We start from the raw sequence: 22,232 nt of genomic DNA, 5'->3' as shown, positions 1-22,232 counted from the left end.
TTAACATTAGCGGGGCAAAAAAAGTGGCGAGCAATATTAGAGCTATCCAGCCATACAATTTTGAGCCAGATGCTAGCGCAAATGAGGAAAACCAAGGCGTACATGGATCTAATTCCCTGCAAGTGAATGGGCAGGGAGCTCGTGGCTTGCCTATCTTAGTTTGTAAGTAACAACTACAGGCTTTTTCAAAAGGCATTTGTTTTGCTTCTCCTGATTCACCACAATTTGACAAAGGAAATGCAGTTTTAATCTTAATTTTCTTTATAGATGTCTTCCATCATGAAGAAAAATGTTACAAGGACATGTTATAACACCAAAAACACTATTTTCATTGGATGTGGGTCCTTAAGAAAGTAAAGGGAGGGGGAAAATAATCTGAAATATAACTAGGTGTGAAGAAAATTGGAGATTTTGTTTTTAGGCCATATCGACTGGTCCTATTTAGCATATATACCAATTTCCACCGCTGGTTAGTCTGTAGCAGAGCAAATTGCAGGTTGCCTTAAATTGTGTCACATCATGTATCAAATAGTCTCCCCTCTCGTGGAAAACAATTTAAATGGTAAATATAACAAGTACTAACAAATGGTTTAATACTTGTTTGTTTTGTAAGTGACCATGGAACATGCAGGATTATTCTCTTCAAGGTATTCATCATCAAAAATTAATGAATTTTGAAGAAGCAACCGTCCAACACAAGCAGAGAACGGTTGCTTCAGTGGTGTCCATTTATTTTTGATAATGGACACCTAACCTAAAATAACATTGATCACTGCTGTGCTTTTAAATTTACATCAAGACTTGTTCAAATGAGTTTTTTATTGTTTACGCAGATTTTCCATTAATTTTTTTTTTCTTTTCCAAATTTTCCCAGCCATAAATGACTTCTGTTCTGTTTTTTCATTGCGCCATTCATCTTAAGTCTTCCCAACTACCTGCCCACAGTAACGCCTGTCGTTCTCCCCCACTTTCGTTTTCTCCCTCTGTCTCCCTTCCCCCTCGCCTCCCCCTCCTGAAAGAGCTGGTTTCAGCAGTCTGCCTGCATTGAGTGATGCATACCCCCTCATACACTGGCTGCTGCTGGCCTGTCTGTGCTAATCACTGGTTCTGTTTGTGCTGCTGGCTGCAGTACAGCAGTGAGGATATGAAGCTTCCTGTGTTCTGCTAGTCATTCTGCTGCATGCGCTTTTACTGCCACCATCACGCGGAGGAATTCCCTGCCGTCTCCACGGCTACATCTGAGAGTGTGAGAGTGGATTAGTGAGAGGACAGAAGAGGAAGCCAGACATGCTTCAAAGCGACAGATAGAGGACAGAGCTGAATCTGAAAGTGGACGTCATATGAAGATGTGCAGCACTTTTTTTTATTTACGTGGGAAACACTTTCTCCTGGATCTTTTTTTAACCTTTGTTTTTATGGGATTGCGTTTATGTGGAAGAGGGAACACTGTGTCTTTATGTGTGTGAGAGGGCGTGCGTGCTGCGTGTGAATGTTTGTTCCTGATGCGGTCAGAACGGGCTAGCCGTGTGTGTATTGTGGTGCTGGAGGAGGTGGAGGAGGATGAGCTCTGTTCTTCATCCCCACCTCCGCGGCCCAAATCCTCCCCTGTTCCTTCATCCCACCATGCCTTTCAGAAGGCTGCTGCTCAGGATGACAAGGTGAGGCAGACCGGCTCCTCTGCTCAGCTCTTTTCTTCTCAGATATGAATGTTCAAGTTGGGGTTATTTGTTGCAAACATACAGTTTTATGTTGGGGGGGGGGGGGGGGGGGGACGGGACAATAATTTCCTGGTACTGTCAGCATGAGAGTGCACTTCATACCTGATGTGAAGGTGAATCTATGGTTTTCCCTCTGATGTAAAAATAAAAGCACCGCCAACACATGGCAGAAAGGACTAAATATAGCACTGTTATAGTCCAGCCATTTGAACACGTTTAAATACCGGTAGCTTATTGGTAAAGGCTGACATTAAATGGACACTGACTGAGTCAACTTTCTTTGGTCAAATTTGCTCCCTAAAGCATAAACTGTATAAGTGGAAAACGGTTTGACCTCAGGTTTGACCTCGGGGACTTTCTTTAGCTTCCCTGTTATTGTTTCCCTTAGTCATTTTTTTACTCACCTATTTATGTACGGAACATAAAATGTTTTTTTTTTCTCAATCAAATAATAAGTTAGTTTTAATTTGTTGTGTTTAGAACCCGATTTTCAGTAAATTTTAAGTCCCACTCCGGTAATCTTTTGTAAGTGTTCCCAGTGGTTTTAGCCAAAACCTGTGTTTTTTTCTAGATCATAGTTTCTGCAGTAAAGCAGTAGTTCATTAGAAATTGAATCGGTTAGTTCAAAAGGGGCCCAAGTCCACAATTTTTTAATAGAGATATTATATGTTCTATGTGGTCTTCAAGGGAAAAGCTATCTGATTATGTGCAAAAAAGTTCCAAGTCCGTTGTAATGTGTTGACTATGCTTGACAAAATTCCTGGACTTGGGCCTCCCTTGCATGGGTTTTGCTTTATCCCATAGATGGCAGCACTAATTATCCAATATGGCAGCGCCCCTGTTTAATTCAAGAAGGGCCCAAGTCCAGAGAGTTTAGTTTGCTAGTCCTCTGAAATGATCAAAGTGAGGTGCTTCATATTATAGCATTTGTAAGCTATAAACTGGTGCTAAATCTGGGTAAAGTATTAATCATTTGGTGTAGCCTTCCTTTAAGCTATGCAATTAAAATCATTTCCTGGAAAAACAAACCTCTTGGACTTGGGCCCCTTTTGAACTAACCGATTCAATTGTATTTGAGTTGTGGGCAGGACTGTGGCGCGGAGCAACCCAGCTGCACACGTCACGTCACCCATCTGTTTACACGCTCTCCTGCTAGCTTACAGCCCCTCTTACCCCCAGCCTAACATTATCTGTGGATTTTTGTTGCATTGTCGGAGCTATCCAGCCATACAGCTTTGAGCCAGATTCCAGCGCGGACTAGGAAAACAAAGACGTACATGGATCTTGGCGTCCACAAGTGGATGCATCAGAATGGGGTGGAGTTGGGAGCTTGTGGCCCCCCCCCCATTGCAGTTTCTGTGTCACAAATACGATCTTTTTTAAACGGCATTTTTTCGTGTGCTCCTGATTCAGAACAATTTGAATAAGGAAATACCCAGAAAGGCAATCTTAATTTTTATTTTCTTGATATATATCCTCTATCATCAGAAAAATGCCACAACATGTAAAAAAAGGCAACAATTTTTACCCGAGTGTGTCTTTAAAATTAGAATTGCTTATTTGTTTGGTTTTCCTCCAGTATCACAGCCAAGGTTTAATGTGTCTGTAGGTCAACATTGTATAAAAGTCATTTCATTGTGAGGCAACATATTGCTGTCATGCTTTTTCCCCCCGTTTACATTAATGTACAGGACTTTTGCATAAAGTCAAAAACCACACACTTTGTGTGTCTTGCTGATGTTTCTGCATTTTTAGATGAAATCACAGTTTAATTTGTCATTGAGTTGGTGAGGAATATAAAGGTTTCACACATTTATTTAAATTTTGAATCCATTTAAATTTTGAATCCATTTTTCTGAGGCTGCAGATTGTTTCTTGAAACTGCAGTGTTGTGAGTTTAGGATTAGGCTTTTGTTAGTTAATGTCATGGTTACATATCTGTTTTTGTGCCTTTTCCTCAGCTTGGGTTTATCGTACTTGTAACATTTGCTGGTCTCAAAGCTGTGATCACAGATGAAAGTCTTAATATTTCATCTTTTTGTCTATTTTTCCAAAGCCCCACCTTTTAAAAGCGATCTTCAGTGTGGACCCAGATGAAGTGCGCTCCCTCATATTCAAAAAGGAAGATGTAAACATCCAGGTAAGTCACCTTTTTGCTAAAAGTTACAAAGAAAAAATGTATTATAGCTGGTATTTATTGACATTTAATTTGTCCAGAAAGCATCCCAGCAGCTTTTTTTCTACCCTTTCAATGTGGCACATGAACAACAGCAATCAATCTGGCTCATATTGTTTGACTTACATGACTGGGTGGATTTATAGAGGTCATATAGAAGTCACACAGCCTCTATTGTCACATGAGCATTTCAACTCCTCTCAAATATCTCAGTAGGTGACCAATGACTCTTTTCTTCTGTCCCTTTTGGTGTCTTTTTGGTCACACTTTTGGTCACACTTTTTGCACACATTTATTTGCCGTTCTGCTGGGCTTTGTTGTCTTCCTCCTTGGACTTTTGGCTCCATGGGTCTATGTTGCTGGGGTCATCACACCACATCTCCCTGGAGTCAGCAGTGCTGCTCCAGGTCTCTCACAAGTCACATGGCATTTGTTTATAGCTTCACTTTGCTGATTGCTCCCTGCTGCACTGAAAGAGGGAGGCGCAGGGATATTGCAGCAGTGTGTTGGCATGGCAAAGTGGGGTGAAAAACGAAGAGAGGAAAATCCTTTTTCTGTTTGTGGTTTCCAGCTTCTGTTTCCTGTGGTGTGCATGTGTATAGGGGTCTATAGCTTTTGCTCTCATAACAATAAAGAAAAAAAATAATGAGCAACATTTTTTGTGTGTGTGTGGAAAAGGAAGGTGGTAGCAAATCCTTGTAACTTGGTTTTGTCCTTGCAGGACAGTGAGAAGAGGACGCCGCTGCATGCTGCAGCCTACCTGGGAGATGCTGAGATCATTGAACTTCTCATCCTTTCAGGTGCAGGGAGCATTAAAGTCCTGCTTTGCTAGAGGCAGTCTTTTCATTTGTCCACTATCGCATGTCAGTTAATATCCACCCCAATACCCTTTCACATGTAATTTTGTTTTATGAGCTATTTTATCAATTCCCACTGTTAGTAGCTGTTCTTGTGTTCATTCTCTAATACTAATTACTTATAATGTAGTATTTTTGATGGTTATTAATCATCTTCTGAGGTAACAGTCATTGGTAGAAATGGCAAAACAAATGATTTGTTTTATTACATGGATCCACTCTTACCAATTAAAATAAGAACCTTTTTGTAGGTCAGATAAGTCATTTTGTATTCCTTATTTTCAATGAAAACATAATTTGGGTATTGATACATCTGAGTTGTTAACGAGATTCTATTATCTCCAGTATTTATTCATCTCCTCTACCATCTCATTCTACAATTCACTAAAAAATCAAACTTGTCGATTTTTTGAAACTTTCGTCCCCACATCTTGCAAAGTAGTGTATTTTATCAGAGTGGCTGTGGATCTTTTAAAAAGTCTTAAAATGTCAAATACGGAAACTATTTTTTACAGGAAAAGGTTTTAGTAGAAGACCCACTGCGATTTAATGGGGTTTTTAACGTGTCCTTTTGGCATTTTTCTCATAATAGAAGACGGTTATGAAGAATTTTAAGCTTAAAAATGGGTGGGTATTTTTTTTATTCTAATTGTTGTGAATCAAGAGCGGATAAAAAAAAGCGTTTAAAAAAAGCGTTTTTTTGTGACGTGGAATTTGCCATAAGCTCCCTGCTCCGCTCCATTCGGATGCATCCACTTGCAGATCATTAGATCCATGTGCGTCTGCTTTTTCCTGGTCTACGCTGGAATCTGGATCTAAACTGTAGGACTGGATAGCTCCAATACTGATCAACATTTTTGTTGCACCACTAATGTTAAGTTGGGAGCGTGAGGGGCTGTAAGCTAGCGGGTGAGTGTGTAAACACATTGGTGACGGGAAGTGGGTGCGGCTTTGCTCCTTGCCAACAGTCCCGCCCACAACTTAGAGGTTGTAATGAACTCCTGCTGCTCTGCAGAAACTGTGTCCCAGAATACAACAGGTTTTTTTTACTTTGGCTAAAAACAGCATAATCATAATGATAAGACCACTAGGAAAACTTGACAAGCAATCAAAAGATGATCAGAGTGGGAGTTTAATAAAAATAGTGATTGTTTAAAATGGTTTGAGGAATGTTTCAATGTATAGTTTGACTAAAGTGCTTTATCCAAGACTCTTGTTCTGATTATATTTTTAAACATAATTACTCTAAATGGTAGTAATGGTGTTTTTTTTCTTAACATTGATTAGTGTTTATCATTTTTCTTTTTTTATTCCTACCTTATTTTGTGTATGCATCCATGTTTACTGAACTGGACATTTGCTACGTTTCCTTTATGAAATGTAACAATTTCTTGAAAAAGTTTTAAATGGAACTTTTGTAAACACCGTGTTCATTGCTCGGTCAAAGTGTGAGAATTTATGTTTTGAAGTGGAGGAACGTGTATTAATGTGACACAAGAATAGGACAGAGTGACTGCATATCTGTGTCAAGTGTTTCTCAAATGATGTGAAGGGCTTGCAACAGGTGCAGATTCAGGTCTATTTTAACCACCAAGCTGTGCTTAAAGGGGTCATAGTCAATTTATTCCTTTTTTGCCAGTATTGGCTGTCTTCTACCCAAAAGCTAAGCAAAGTTTATTAGCCAGGCTAGTTACTTGGTGATTAATTGTTCTTTTATTTCACATGATATCTCAAATAAAAAATCCAAACTCAACATTACAGCTAGGACTAAACTAAAATACGTTCCTTCCATGTATTTTGACACGCTTCTCTTGTTGTTCTGTCTCAATTTTTTCCGTGATCAAGGTGCAAGAGTTAACGCCAAAGATAACAAGTGGTTGACTCCTCTTCACCGAGCTGTTGCTTCTTGTTGTGAGGTAACATACACGTCTGTGCAACTAGATAACCTTGCCACAAACAAATAAAGTGTTTATCTTTTCAAGCTTTCAAGAAGCCAGTTTAATTTAAAAGGAGTTTGTTTCGTCTGTGTGTTATCTGGCTTTTAAAGTGTTAACCCTTGTGCTATCCTAGGCACTTTAACGTTGGGAGCTGGGTCATCTAGACCCACTAGACAGTGCTCTGAACCTTTTTTCTTCAATGATTTGTGATCTTCACTGGTGTCCATGGATTACATGAAATCTTTCCACCTTTATCCACCTTTGTCATGGTAGGGAGAACACGTCAATGTAAGGGTGGGGTCATCTAAGATAGCACAAGGGTTAAAGGGTAAAGTGACAAAGCCAGTATTTCTTCGAGTAATACTCAAAATTCGGATTTACTACGTTCTTGTGTTTGGGTGAAGCATTCTCAAACCAGCATAGTCCCTTCTGTTCCTTCACTTTCCCTGTGCTATTTCTGTTTTGAAACCCCTCTCAGAATAGTCGAGCTTTTTTTTTTGGAGGGTTCACACAACCCACCTGGAAATACCGCCATGTATTTTGTTTGAGCATGTAGCCTTTCCTGTTTCTGACACTTCCTGTCCTAACCCTGTCAGGATGCTGTGGCAGTGTTGCTAAAGCACAGCGCCGACGTAAACGCTCGCGACAAAAACTGGCAGACTCCGCTGCACGTGGCGGCGAGCAACAAAGCGGTACGGTGTGCTGAAGCTTTGGTCCCGCAGCTCAGCAATGTGAACGTATCTGACCGGGCAGGACGCACTGCCCTGCACCACGCTGCCTTCAGCGGACACACAGAGGTTGGGGCTTTTCTGTTTGAGAAAGACAAATAAACATCAACACCTGCTTAGCTTATGCTTGTTTGGCAGATGGTAAGGCTGCTGCTATCAAGAGGATCCAATATTAACGCGTTTGACAAGAAGGACAGACGAGCCATCCACTGGGCGGCCTACATGGGTACGATTATTTTATTCACTGAGAAGAAAATAACTGGATCTATACATAAAGGAATCTGGCTCCTTCTCCTCTCTTTAAGGTCATCTAGAGGTTGTAAAGCTTCTGGTTGAAAGCGGAGCTGAGGTTGACTGTAAGGACAAGAAGGGCTACTCCCCGCTCCATGCTGCTGCCTCCAGTGGCATGAGTAGCACAGTGCACTACCTGCTCGGCCTGGGTGTCCACGTAAGTTCACACTAACACACAATGTCATGAAACCATGGTTTACTCTCACATTCAAGGGCTTGTTGTAGCTGAAAAGTTTTATGTTTTTCTTTAGGTGAATGAGGCAAACAGCTATGGTAATACACCCCTCCACCTGGCCTGCTACAACGGACAAGATGTTGTAGTTGGTGAGCTCATTCAGGCAGGAGCCAATGTCAACCAGGTACGGGAGCATCACCCTGCAGAGAACAGATTCTCTTTTGATCGATTGTAAAAGCGTTCCCAGTGGTCTTTTTAATTATAAATATGCTGTTAGCCAAAATCAAAGAACCTATCGTTTTCTAGGATGTAGTTTCTGCAGAGGGACAGCGGTTCATTGAAAATTCGCCTCTGAGTTACAGTCGGCACAGGGCAACCCCACCTCTCTTCCCAACAATTTGAATAAGCCTAATTTTCGTAAAATATTTCATCCATTAACAAAATATGCCACAAGAACATGTTAGACTATGTTCGGGCTCTATGGACAAAATGCGTGTCATTTAACGCAGACTCTGACCAATCAGGAACTCCGATTTGGTAGCGACGTACGGATGGCATCCACTTTAATTTTCGGAACGGTTTGAAAATTGATCATGGAGGAGGAATTATAAATTGCAGTTTGTGGAAGGACATGCTCTAGTAAACAGTAGAAAAAGAAGAAGAAGCCCCTCCTTGTTGTTCAGTGTGAACACCACGGGCTAACGCATTCAAGAATCTGCGTTTATTGCGTTCTTGAACTTGCGTCAAATGCTCAGCGTATGTCATGCAATGAGATTTACACTTAACATGATTTCTAAGTGGGAGAACTTGCTAAATCACAGGGTGTTGAAATACTTGGCTGTAAAAACACAATTTTTATTGAAGTAGTTTTTAAAATTGTTAGTGCCAGCATAGAATGTACTTTGCTGTCTTGTTTCAGGTGAATGAAAGGGGATTCTCTGCCCTTCACTTTGCGTCTTCCTCAAGGCAAGGAGCTTTGTGCCAGGAGCTGCTGCTGGCCCATGGAGCCTGCATCAACTCACGGGTGAGCCCACACACTGATTCCAGCATCCTGGAATATTACCATGCTTGCGTAAGATGTCCGATTGATACAAAACCTGCGAAAGAACAGAAAGTTGAAATAAAAGTGTTGTTAACGCTTTGTTGACAGTGATGGAAACTGATATTGCGGTTCTTTCCCAGTCGAGATGCAGGGCCAGATGGAAGATGGAGGGGGAGGCTTGTCCCCCTGAGGCAGCAAGCTGCTCTCTTCCTCTGTGTGTGGGTGTGTGTGGTCTGCGAAGAAAACTGTCTTAGTTTCAGCTTTTCAAATTCTAGAGGGGCAGATTTACAGATGAGCAGCTGCCCACACAACCTGCCTAAATTCTCCTACACTGAATAAAGACACAACTGGTATCGTTTTTCCTCACGGACTCTTTATCCGTCTGCTCAGAGCAAGGATGGGAAGACTCCCCTCCACATGGCGGCTACTCATGGCAGATTCTCCTGCTCCCAGGCTCTCATTCAAAATGGTAGGAGGCTCCCATTGGGCTCTCAGTTTCATGCATCAAGCAGCAGCTACTTTTACTGGTTCCTGCACACTGTATACATGGTTTTCTATATATTTTTTGTTTTTAAAGAACTTTTGAAATGATTTCATGTGTTCATAGGAGCCGAGGTTGACTGTGAAGACAAGAACAGAAACACTGCTCTTCACATCGCTGCCCGCTATGGCCATGAACTCATCATCACAGCTCTTCTTAAACATGGAGCAAACACTGCCAGGTCTGTCCAAACTGCCAGCAATCACTGCTGCGGTGATTTGGCACAAATTACAATTTAATGAGAATATAGTTTATATGGGGCGGCCGTGGTGCAGCGGTAGGGCGGTCGACCCATGATCGTAATATTGCAGGTTCGATTCCCGCCTTGCACGCCCATGTGTCGAAGTGTCCTTGGGCAAGACACTGAAGCCCACCTTGCCTCTGGTGGGAGGTTGGCGCCAGTGTTCAGCAGCGGAGCCGCCATCAGTGTGTGAATGTGTGTGTGCATGTGTGTGTGCATGGGTGAATGGGACTGTGACTGTAAAGCGCTTTGGGCCTTCGTAAGAAGGTAGAAAGCGCTATATAAGTATACGCCATTTACCATATAAATGATCCTCGTAAACTCTCACCACCTTTGTTAGAGCTTCTAATATTTTGATTATTATTTTTTTAGTTGTACTCCCTTCACACCTTTTGATGAGTAAAGATAAACTATTTCCTGTAAACCATCTCATCTTTTTATGGCCTGTCATGGCTGATCTTCCTTCCCTCTCCAGGAGAGGCATTCACGCGATGCTTCCTCTGCATCTGGCTGCTCTCAGCGGCTTCTCGGATTGCTGCCGGAAGCTGCTGTCCTCAGGTATATATTCCTGCTGACACAGAATTTGTCTACTAGATCCTACAGTTGACATCCAAATTGATGCAGATGGCATATTTCTGTCTGCAGGGTTTGTGATAGACACCCCCGATGAATTTGGAAGGACCTGTTTACATGCAGCTGCAGCTGGAGGGTGACTATTGTTGACTATTCTTTCTTTTTTTTAAAGTTTTACTGCTCTTCCTTCGAATCTTTTTTAATGTTTTTATTTTAATCAATATTTTCTAAATATTTCATTCTGATGGGCTGGCATGCAGTGAAATAAAACCCTGCAGGATGTTTAGTACATGGCTCACTGGTTTGTTTACTGTCCTTCCAGAAACCTGGAGTGTCTGAACTTGCTGTTAAATGTAGGAGCAGATTTTAACAGGAAAGATCATTTTGGAAGGTAAAATGCCTAAATGACTTTAAGAAAGTAACAACAGATCTTACGTGACTTGAATAAAAAAATAAATAAAACAATCTCACTCCTTAGGGCTCCACTACACTATGCATCCGCCAACTGCAACTACCAGTCTGTGTTTGCTCTGGTGGGTTCTGGGGCAAGTGTTAATGACCCGGACCAAAGGGGCTGCACCCCCTTACACTATGCTTCTGCTTCTGACACAGATGGAAAGTGAGTTTCACTTTGAGCGTCTAAATGTAAACTCATGTCGCAGTAAAGGGCTTTCTTTCAAAAAATCAAAAAACAAATCTCCTTTGATGATTGATAGATGTGTGGAGTATCTATTGAGAAATGATGCTGATCCGAGAGTGAGAGACAAGCAGGGATACACTGCTGTGCACTACGCTGCAGCCTATGGCCGCACACTCTGCCTGGAGCTGGTAGGTTCAGTTTTATACTGAATGGAAATGTAGAGGAAAAACATGCACTGTAAAACCACATGGTTACAAAAAAATGGTTGTGTTTCTTTCAGATTGCCAGTGAAACCCCCTTTGATGTGGTAAGAAGGCGGTTTTACTCGCCCGTAATCATTGCTCTCTCTTAAAAACTTTTTCTTGGTTGGGGATTAACTGGATTTTGGATTTTTAACTGTCAAAAGAGAACGTCTCCGACGCTGAACATTGGAATATGTTTGATGTTTTAATTTTGAACTGTTTTGCTGTTAAAGTCCGACTCCGGTCTTCGTTTGATCTATTGTAATAGAGTTCTCAGTGTTCTTTTAATTATAATTATGCCATTTTTAGGCAATATCCAAAAACCTGTGTGGTTTTCTAGGACATAGTTTCTGTAGAGCAGCTGTAGTTCATTAAAAATTTGCCTCTGAGTTGTGGATCTATATGTCTGCAAGTGGATGCATCCGAATACAGCGGAGCAGGGAAGCTTGTGGCCCTCGCAGCTGAATCTCTTCATCACAAATATAATCTTTTGCTTTTTTTGCTGCTCCTGATTCCGAATTTGAAAGAAATATTTGGAAAATGCAACTATAAGTTTATTTTTTTATTATATATGTCCTCCATCATCAGAAAAATGCCACAGGAACATGTTCAAAACCCCAAAAATGCAATTTTCATCCAGTTGGGTCTTTAACCACAAAGAATATTTACCCATGTGCTGCCATGAATGCAGGTAGATGCATCTGAGGTCTGATCTTTTAATGGAGTTGCATTCATCTACTTACTTGGGATCATTCATAATAGGATTACTCAGGGCAGGTCAGCGCAGTGTGAAGGTTCACTTTTTTTACAGCACTCCCTTCAAACTGCTGTCTGGTTCTCCTGGTACCACGCAGCTTTGGAGAGGCCTCTTACTCTGCTGCCTTATTGACCTTTTCACTTAGAATAATTTTAGTAACTTGACTGTTTCGTCATGTTTATAAATCTGACTGACTCTTCTTCTCTCTTAAAGTTAATGGAAACATCGGGAACAGAAATCCTGAGGGACTCTGTGAGCCAGCTCCCACTGAGCCCACTCCATCTGGCGGTGAGTTTGACGATCTGACCGCTTTCTTTTCTGTAAAAGTGTATCAGTGTCTTTAATGTAAAATTGTAAATTGATTTCCCAGTGTTTGCTCTCCGTTTATCCAGGCTTTCCATGGACACTGTGGAGCTCTGGAGGTCCTCTTGTCATCTCTGTTGGATGTGGACGTTCGCAGCCCAGAGGGCTGGACCCCCCTCAGTCTGTCCTGCTCCAGGGGTCATCACGAATGCGTCTCCTTGCTGCTTCATCATGGCGCCTCACCCATGATCCACGACTACATGCAAAAAAAGACGGCCTTACATACTGCAGGTACGCAATCACAACACCAAAAGAGGGATCCTTTTAACCCTTCAACATCTGAGATGTAGCCGGTGACTCCTAAATGACACACGCTCTTTGACACACCGTAACTCTTTGACTGTTTACGCCATCAACGTGAATCAGCATCAGAAAAGCCGCTTTTCTCAACGACAGAATCCACTAGAACTTTGTTAATTGCATAAATGGTTGTGTCGGTTGCTGAAAGAACGTTAACACTGGAGTTGAAGCCCTATTGGTAAAAGGCGGGGATGCGGTACTGAAGCGGTACTGGTGCCACGTCATCAATTTTTACCGAACCAATAGGTTTCAGGCCTTAACGGTGTTGGCGTAGGGGCATAGCACCAGCATGCTCTATTCCCCCCTTTTCCCTTTCCTGCCTCAGTGTGAAGGGGGGGGGGGTTGCTGCTCACATGCTCCCATATTCCTCCGCTGAGAAGTGACAACAAACGCACGCGGATGGCAGAGTGGCCACGAGCAAAAATGTCCAATCGCTGTTTAATTTTTTTCTCCTAAGGTAGATGTAACACAACGTGGTTTGTAATGGCGGTAACACCAGTAACCTGTCCAAACTCTGCGCTAAAATACACCAGATTCTAGCAGAATTTGACCATCCACGGCAGACGTTTAGTTGCTATAGTTTCAACGGTGTGCATGCTAGCAGGACACGTGGAGCTCGTGACTGAAGTGTTGTTGATCAAAAATAACTGCAGAAAATTTTAATAAAAATGAGGGGGGAATTGAATGCGACTACCAGCACTGTAAAAAACAAGAATCGTATAAAATTTACAGGCTGAAAGTTCATATTGGGCCCCAATAATCATAAATGAGTCGACATACAATGTAAAACTAATTGAAATAAAATAGTGCAATACACATTTCGCAAAAGTTGGCCAAAATTGAGAAAAATGGTTTCCTTAAATGTGCTAAAACAATCTTATGGCAGCTTGAAGTATTTATTTGGCAAATCAAATAAATTCCTTTTGTTCATTTGACCTATCAGATGGAGCCCTTTTATGTTAGATGTTCGCCTCCTATGTAGACGAGTATATTTTAAGTCATTTTGACTCTTATTTAAATAAAACTATTGCAGTGAAATGGAAATGATGTATTTGCTCATGTATTGCAAATTATATTATCATCGCACTATTGATCACTAATATCACAAATCGTATGTTTTCTTCATCTTACAGCCCTGGTGCCACTGTTATTGTTCTATGAAGTGAGGAAGCTGTTTGATATGATCTGCATTTTGGTTTTTAATTGCACTGTTTTCTTAAGTTGTTACCTTATAACAGGGTTGGCGAACAAGTTTGACACCGAGAGACAAATTTTTTCACTGTAAGAGTCGAAGAGCAACACCACACACTGACCTGCCAAGACGTACACACACCAACACGCAATTAAAACCGTATTATTTTCCCTAAAACACTCCTCTCCCTGATCTCTGATCACACTCAGAGCATCTCCCATTGCACACACTTAAACAGCCAAACAGCATTTAACTGACTTCTGCTCACAGCTCCCTGGCTCATGGTTTTACACCCCAGATTCCCCACTTCCCATGAGACTTAGGGGCTGAAGGCGGGGCTAACGCCCAGGCCAGTTGCAGCATCTCTGATCAGTTCCTTTACGTGAGTGTCGGTCAGAACAGACCGATGCCTTGATTTCATGTGTTTCAAGGTAATAAACAGGGACTGGCAGACATTTATTGAGGAGAACATCAACAGCAGATTGAGAGCAGCTCTTTTACACACGGGGATTTCTCCGTTCTCCAAAACATAACAGGAGCTTCTTTCAAAGAAATTTCAGCTCAATCATCTCCGGTTCGCTCGCTGCCTCATCAGTGACAAGCAAGGATCTCAGGCAGTCAGTCTCTGCATTAAAGGGTCAATGAGAAAAGTGATCTGCGGTCGTTTCTGCTGCAGGTCCTCAAACCACAAAGTATAAAGTTTCCATTCAGCAAGCAGCGTCCCGTCCTGAGCTTTATTCATTTGGATTGCAGCTTTCTGCTGTGAGCTCTTCAAAGAAGGAAAGTGGAATGATGGCTGTTTTGAATGTGCACTTTGTAAAGCTTCAACTTGTTAATAAAGGAGACAATTTGTGTCAGATCAGGAAGAGTTCTGAATTTTCCGCGGGATACGTTTTGTTCTTTTCTGCCATGAACAATTTTACTGCTTCCTAAAGCTCATAATAATAAACATAGTGACCAGTAAAAAAGTAAGAATCTTCCTGTTCTTCACAGATCCAATGTTGACTTATTTTTTCCAGCATTGATTGGGCGTAACCCGCACAAATGATTGGCGGTCACGTATGTGTCGAGAGCAGCATCAAACACACACAAAGCCAAATTACTTTTATTATTATTAGTAAAACCCTCTGATGAATTTGAGTGTGGTTTAAGAGGGAAAATACTATGAAATGAGGCGCAGTATGTAGAAAATATGATGAGACGCCAAGAGCCACACGTTCATTGGCCAAGAGCCGCATGTTCGCCACCCCTGCCTTATAAGGTATGTTATTATTACCAAGAGATAGCAGCATTTTTTGATAATTATATTTTAGTGTTGCGAAGGACATAAAATGAATATATTGTGTTTTTAATTGTTCTAAAATAAAAGGTACACAGTCTATTTGTCTTCTCCCTCCTGGTTTCCACAGGGAACATCCTGGATCGATAAGCAGTGACAATAATAGCAGGATCAAGAGATCCATCCCTTTTAAAATGTTAACACATTTTTTTCACAAACATAATCAAATCCGTACCATGTCTTTCTGTTGATGCAGCTATGAATGGCCATGCAGAGTGCCTGCGACTACTCTTGAGCAACGACAACCAGCACATGAACATAGACACACAAGACTCCAGTGGACAGTGAGTTTGTATATCCACACATAACGCCAAATAGCTCAGGCTGGGGACTTTTCCTAAAGTTTACTGCATGTGACCTTAAGCAGTTTCAGCTAAACATGAAGTAAAAAAAAGGTGAAAATGAAAGATAACTTCCTGCGCACAGGACTCCTCTGATGTTAGCAGTGCTGAGCGGACACATCGAGTGTGTTTACTCTTTGCTCAGTCATGGAGCGAGCGTGGAGTTTCAGGACTGCTGGGGGAGGACAGCTCTGCACCGCGGGGTGAGATACCCTCTTTTAGACTTCTTTATCCATTACAAACCACTTCTGCCACATTTAGAAGCATAATTTTGCGTGGTTCCTTTACTTCTCCCTTATGTATACTATTTTGTTTTCTTAGGACTGTGCCTTGGTCCACACTGCTTTAAGGAAAAATAATTTCCAGGTTTTACGCCTCTATTCATAATAGAAAAAGATTTTTTTTCAGGGGAAAAAGTATTTCCTATAAAATTATTTTGAAAAAGGAAACTCTTTGTTAACATGCTCTCCTGCTAGCTCTCTCAACCCCAGTCCAACATTACTGGTGCAACAAAAATGGCGAGCTTTAGTGGAGCTATCCAGTCGTAGAGCTTTGAGCCAGATGAAGAACAGGGAGCAGCGTCTTTTCTTTGTAACGCCTAAGCTCTTGTTCAAACGGCATTTTTTTAATCTGCTCCAAATTCACAACGACGTGACGTATTCATCATCATCTCCATTTTCATTGGAGTGGATCTTTAAAGCAAATTCCTTTAGACAGAGTTGTTGCTAAATGTGGCAGCGATAGCTATTTAAAAAGCCAGATTTAAACGTGTTGATCCTTAAAAGGTTTTGAAAACTATTGAGCATTGGTGCTTCATTACACTCAGTTTATTCTTTTTTTTCTCTCACTTTTCTTTGTATGTTTGCTAAACTGGACATGATGTGCTTCGTTTTTACTTGAATTATGTAAAAAATGTTTTTTTTTATGTGTAATCAGACCAAAATAAAGATGTGAATTTTTCAAGATGTTAGAGAACAAAATAATGAACATCTGCGGTTAAAGTTTACATGAGTTTTGCTTTTTGTGTGTTTTCTTCCTAGTGTCCTTTTTTAACTGATAATGTGCTTATAATAAATATGAATGAGATTTAATTGTGAAAACAGACCATAATGACATGTCAGCATTCCACACAGTGTGACTGTTGTTTGGTGTGTCGTTGTCGTGTCAGGCGGTGACGGGACAGGAGGACTGTGTGGAGGCGCTGCTCCAGCGTCAGGCTGGAGTGTGTGTGAAGGACACCCGTGGCCGGACGCCTCTGCATTTGGCGTCAGCGTGCGGCCATGTTGGCGTCCTGGGCGCTCTGCTGCAGACCGCCGGCTCTTCTCTCACCCACACGCACCTCACTGACAACCAGGGCTACACCCCCCTGCACTGGGCCTGTTACAACGGTACTGAGCTGCTGTAAATGGACGTGACGGTTCCTGTGGTGTATAAAGCTGGTTAGTAATGGGATTTCTTCTGCTTTGCTCTCTGCCCTGCAGGTTATGATGCCTGTGTGGAGTTATTGCTAGAACAGGAGATGGTCAAGAACATTAAAGGCAACTCCTTCAGCCCGCTCCACTGTGCTGTGTAAGACTCCTGCTTCTTAAACACCTATGTTCAGAGAGACCTGGTTATCTCACAGTGTTGTTGTTTTCACAGCATGAGTGATAATGAGGGGGTGGCAGAGATGTTAATTGACTCTCTAGGAGCAAGTATTGTCAACGCCACAGATGCTAAAGGAAGGTGAGACTTTTTCCCTTTAGTTTAGACATTAGAATTAAATGTCAGCCTGTGTATAATCTCCTGACTACCTGAGAAAAAAATCTTTGTTTTTTTTTTAATCCATCAAAAACTACAATTCCCAGACTCCTGCCGCTCCACATGCAGATGCTAAAAAGAGTTCATTCAGTCGAATGCAGTGGTTGGTTTAGAAGGGGGAGTCAGGAGGATAAACTGACCTCTGCTGGTGACTCTTTGGCAGGATCCCCCTTCATGCTGCAGCCTTTTCGGACCACGTGGAGTGTGTTTCACTCCTCCTGAGCCACGGCGCTCAGGTGAATGTTGGAGACGTACAAATGCACAGGACCCCTCTGATGATGGCAGCCCTGAATGGACAGACCAACACTGTGGGTGAGTGGGAATTTTACCGGCACATAACAGCAAAACCCCGTGCTTTCAGACATTTTCTCTTATTTCCCCGTTTCTGGTTTCCAGAGGTTCTGGTCAGCAGCGGTAAAGCCGATTTGTCTCTGCAGGACACTGAGCGGAACACTGCGTTGCATCTAGCTTGTAGCAAGGTAAAAAAACAAAAACAGTTTTGGTATTTGATTTTTGAAAAATCTGACAGTAAAATGTTTTTTTTTCACAATAAAATGTTGCTGGAAAAATTGCAAGTTTGCAAAATTTGTTCTAAATAGGTTGTGGTTGAAATACGAAATAAAACAGGTTTTTTTGAACGTGCATTTTTAGATTTATAGAATGGTATCTCTACATTGATTGGCCGTAAATTTCTTAAAGAAAGACGAGTTAAATGTTGTTTGAGACAACAGAAATCTTGACAGTAACTATGAAGTTTTGTGTGTAGTTTTTTTTAAACTCACTCTTACCATTTTGTAAAATTGTGCATGTCGATTATGTAAAGAGCAGGATCAACTCATCTATGAGTTATAATCACTGGTTTGTATGTTTTTGTTCATGTGAAAAAGCCGTTGGCATTTAGAATTGACAAGAACAAAATAAAACTTTATTGATCTTGCTTATCTTCCTACCATAGCTCTATTAAAACAGCAGATAGATAATAAAAACCGCTAAAACGATGCTTAAAAAATGAAAAAGAACAGTAATTATTGTTGAGTCTCTATGAGACATTGTAGAGTCTAGAAGAAAAAGATCTGTGGAAGGGCTCCATCCTGCAGCAAGGTGTTAAAGCCCGACTGAAGGAGCTGTGCAGAGCATCCACGGCCTCATGCTGAGGATGAGGATGATGAAGACTGTTGTTCCTGATGGATTTCAGTTTCTGTGACATCCTCCTCTCACCCACCCCCAGAAGAGGTGATGTTGCTTGGCAACGACTGCTGATTGTGTAAATGATGCACCCGCAGAGCGCCCCAGACCCTCAAGCGGTGGAAAATAGTCCCAAAAAGGAGTCACTGTTTGTTAAATGGTCCACATCCTTGAAAAAAAACTGCTTAACAAGAACATAGCAAAACAAAAACAAAGAAAGTAAATTTAAAAAAAACTTCACGTTTACACAGTTTCCCGTCAGGGAAAATAAAGTGAAACTAATCTGAATTCGAAATAAGTAACGACCAACAAAATAATAAGACGTCTGCATGTCTGTGTGAGCTTCCATCTCCTGTCATGTTGCTTTTTGCTCCTTTTAGGGTCATGAAACCAGTGCCTTGTTGATCCTGGAGAAAGTCAGTGACAGGAACCTCGTCAACTGTACAAATGCTGCTCTCCAAACGTATGTAGTCCAGCGTGTCAGGTGTGGTCGAGCTGCTGGATGTTCTGCAACTGCTCGTCTCTGTTTTCCTGTAGGCCGCTGCACATTGCAGCCAGGAGGGGGCTAACGGTTGTGGTCCAGGAGCTGCTCGGAAAAGGCGCCAGTGTTCTGGCAGTGGATGAGAACGGTCAGTGTTTGTGCCACTGCTTTTATTGTCCATCCGTGTTTTACTATGAATGCAGGTTAGTTATAGATATTTTTCTTTTCATACTTTCACAGGTTACACTCCGGCTTTGGCCTGCGCTCCTAACCGTGACGTGGCGGACTGCCTCGCCCTTATTCTCAACTCTATGATGCCCACCACTCCCATGGTTACCATAGCAGCCATCCCCACTCTGTCTCCCACTCAGCCGGTGATCAACCACCACCCCATCTCCAAGCACAAAGGCGTGGCCTTCGACACGCCAGCCCTCCTGCGGGCTGACCACGCCTCTCTCTGCAGGCCAGAGCGGCTCATGCGCTCCGTCTCCACGGACGACGAACTGAACGACTCGGATTCAGAGACGTACTGAGGACAGTCGGACACAACTCTGGCACAGCAGCCAGGCACTCAGGAGACTTGAAAATATAACAACCGAGAGTAAAAAAAACAAAAGTTCAACGTAGATTATTTTAGGTGAACTTCTTCTAACCTAAAAACAAACTAAACTCAAGCAGATATTCGTTTCCTGGAGGTGCAGTCCCAATAATACAAGCTGTAGATAAAAGTGAAGGTCATTAACATTACCAGTGTCTTTGACACTACTAGCAGTATTTTCCTCAACTAAGCCTCATGTGTTTATGGATACTATTTTAAATGGTTCCAAACACTCAAAGGCATATTTTCAACCCTTAAAACAGCTAAACTTTAAGTAAATTGTCTAAAAAAACACAGACACATTAATGGGACCAGCTCAAAGTTTCTTTTTCTTAACCTTTTCTAAACACAGAGCTCCTTTTTGAGCGGCTGTGACCGACACAGAGGACCATCACTGATGAATACAATTAACAAAGAAACACCTTCAGACTTTTTAAAGTGCATTCTGACAGAATGTGGATGTAAAATCTGTTTATTACACAGATTATTCATGTCTCTCCATAATTTAATAGCACTAGATTTCCCCCCAAAGAGCAATAAAGCTTCAACAGATACTCTAAAACCTTTATTTAACAGACACAAATACCAGTTGGTTGCAGTGTTGTCATTGATCCTTTCCACATTTTATTCTGTTACATCACTTTTCCTTTTTATTGAGGCTTTACAGAGTTTAAACTTTATTTTTTAATGTATTCGTGTTAAAAGTGAACCTGCTTTGTCGTGTTCAGGGAAACACACAACAGAGAGACGGAGCGTGAGCATCACATTCCCACGAGGCCACAGTCTGCCTATTTATTTATTTATGCTCTGCTGGACATTTTAATAGAAGACGGATCTGGACTCCTCAAGCACATGATATCTGAAGACAGTAGTGGGAGCTGGTCCTGCAGATCAGCTCTGAGAAGACATCCAGAAAGCTCTCAGCTCAGCACACTCTGATAGGTGGAGAGGACTGTAGTGCTTCCATTTAGCTGGAAATGAGCAAAGGTTTGACGCCTTTGTTTGGTTTGGCTGCTTTCACAACCCAAACCTCTTTTGCGATGTCACACAGTTCCAACAGCTGCTCACTTTACCAGGATTTTTTGTTGTTGTTGTGATCAATGTTTCTTATTTTTTCTGGATTTATGCTGTAAGAGGTATTTCCTCTTTCTCACAGCACACGGTGGTTGTGTCCAAATTCCCTTATTCCTCACTCCCTATATAGCTTTTTTTTTTCAGGATGTCCGAATCTACAATTCCAAATTCCAGTACCCTGGAAATTTCCCAGGAGTCTCTGCGAAAAACTAGTGTGCATCTATGCTCATTAGACTGGCAACTGTAGACCACAATGCATTGCGTTTTAATGATTTTCCATTTTTAAAAATTGTATTTAATTGTATTTTCTTAATAGGCTTTCATCATCGGAACACATTGGTTTCATAAATGGCCTTCTTAAAATGTTCATATTTATTATGTTTTATTTTGGGAAATCAGTGATGTCATATTTGGCAATTAAAAAAAAAGTAAATAGTGAGGATCTGTCTGAATTTCTGCTAAACTCCAGGGGATAGATAGCCCCTCACTATCTGATTTTTCAGTAGTTTTGGGTAGTTGGGGAGTAGTGAGGGAATTCAGACACAGCCAGTCGCTAGTTTTCTTGGGTCAACTACCACTCTTGGTTAGTCTGATTGTCCCTGTGGATAAAATTGGCCTTGAACTAAACCAGAATTCACTTCCAATAGAAACCAGAACCTGATTTTCAGGTAAACCAGAACTGACTTGTTAGGTTTGCACCACTGACTGTAAATGAAAACTGGACTGAGTGACCCATCCCCCCCTCTTGTTTCAAACAGGAAGTCCCCGCTGGTTCCAAGAAGACAAAATCTCATAGACTTCTATAAAGAAATTAACATCTATTACTCATTCATTCTATTTTTTTTAGAATGACTATTCTGGATCTGATACCTTTTTGTAAAAGCTTAAAAATCTGATTTTTTTTTTTGTTGCAAGGTAACCCTTGTGCTATCCTAGGCACTTTACCATTGGGAGTTGGGTCATCTAGACCCACTAGACAGTGCTCTGAACCTTTTTTCTTCAATGATTTGTGATCTTCACAGGTGTCCATGGACTACATGAAATCTTTCCACCTTTATCCACCTTTGTCATGGTAGGGAGAACACGACAATGTAAGGGTGGGGTCATAGGATAGCACAAGGGATATCAGTCTCGTAACTAACGGACCAATCAGATGCCTCAATAAAACTATGTGGTCTCCAGTCAAACTCAGAGCAACTCGAACCAATCACGGGTAACTGATGTCGTCTGGCTCCAACATGGCAGCATCCATACTGCGACAAAGAATGGCGACTAAATTGACTTCATTTGTTTGGAGCTAGAAGTAAACCATTTTATGGGTGACGTCACACTCGCTCGGTCCAGTTTTATCCCTTGTGCTATCCTAGGGGTTCCAGATGACCCCATCCTTACATTGACGTGTTCTCCCTACCATGACAAAGGTGGATAAAGGTGGAAAGATTTCATGTAATCCATGGACACCAGTGAAGATCCCAAATCATTGAAGAAAAAAGGTTCAGAGCACTGTCTAGTGGGTCTAGATGACCCAACTCCCAATGTTATATGACTTGATAAGAACAAACTGACAGAAAAACACTGAAAAGGTTTCTGTTCATCTCCGATCATGTCCAGGAAACTGAATACAGAAGACGGAGGTTCATG

The 22,232-nt window shown here is 41.6% G+C and overlaps 1 protein-coding gene across 2 annotated transcripts; it reads left to right on the top strand.

The window, feature by feature from the left end:
• Window positions 1-1,052: 1,052 nt before the first annotated feature.
• Window positions 1,053-21,019, top strand: LOC101168382 (serine/threonine-protein phosphatase 6 regulatory ankyrin repeat subunit A). Of its 2 annotated transcripts, XM_004073998.4 has the most exons (29): window positions 1,054-1,658; window positions 3,775-3,858; window positions 4,616-4,694; window positions 6,597-6,667; window positions 7,285-7,485; window positions 7,555-7,642; window positions 7,722-7,864; window positions 7,959-8,066; window positions 8,802-8,906; window positions 9,315-9,393; window positions 9,532-9,646; window positions 10,182-10,264; window positions 10,352-10,415; window positions 10,602-10,670; window positions 10,758-10,898; window positions 10,996-11,107; window positions 11,200-11,226; window positions 12,132-12,206; window positions 12,311-12,512; window positions 15,309-15,396; window positions 15,539-15,656; window positions 16,622-16,841; window positions 16,935-17,022; window positions 17,095-17,178; window positions 17,417-17,565; window positions 17,650-17,732; window positions 18,819-18,901; window positions 18,976-19,067; window positions 19,160-21,019. In XM_004073998.4, the coding sequence occupies exons 1-29, from the start codon at window positions 1,503-1,505 to the stop codon at window positions 19,450-19,452; spliced, it is 3,300 nt and encodes a 1,099-aa protein (XP_004074046.1). In that variant the 5' UTR covers window positions 1,054-1,502; the 3' UTR covers window positions 19,453-21,019. The 2 variants fall into 2 exon arrangements, with proteins under 2 accessions (XP_020562757.1, XP_004074046.1); XM_020707098.2 differs by lacking the exon at window positions 11,200-11,226 and having other exon boundaries at window positions 1,053-1,658.
• Window positions 21,020-22,232: the final 1,213 nt, after the last annotated feature.

This window comes from Oryzias latipes, chromosome 11 (genome assembly GCF_002234675.1).
Source record: "Oryzias latipes chromosome 11, ASM223467v1".
Lineage (NCBI taxonomy): Eukaryota > Metazoa > Chordata > Actinopteri > Beloniformes > Adrianichthyidae > Oryzias > Oryzias latipes.
This window is presented reverse-complemented; position numbering and strand designations above follow the sequence as displayed.

Coding starts and splice junctions, on each gene's coding strand:
- LOC101168382 (XM_004073998.4), top strand. CDS start 1,503: ATGCGGTCAGAACGGGCTAGCCGTGTGTGTATTGTGGTGCTGGAGGAG. Junction 10,671..10,757: donor AGGAAAGATCATTTTGGAAG/GTAAAATGCCTA, acceptor CTCACTCCTTAG/GGCTCCACTACACTATGCAT. Junction 12,207..12,310: donor TGAGCCCACTCCATCTGGCG/GTGAGTTTGACG, acceptor CCGTTTATCCAG/GCTTTCCATGGACACTGTGG.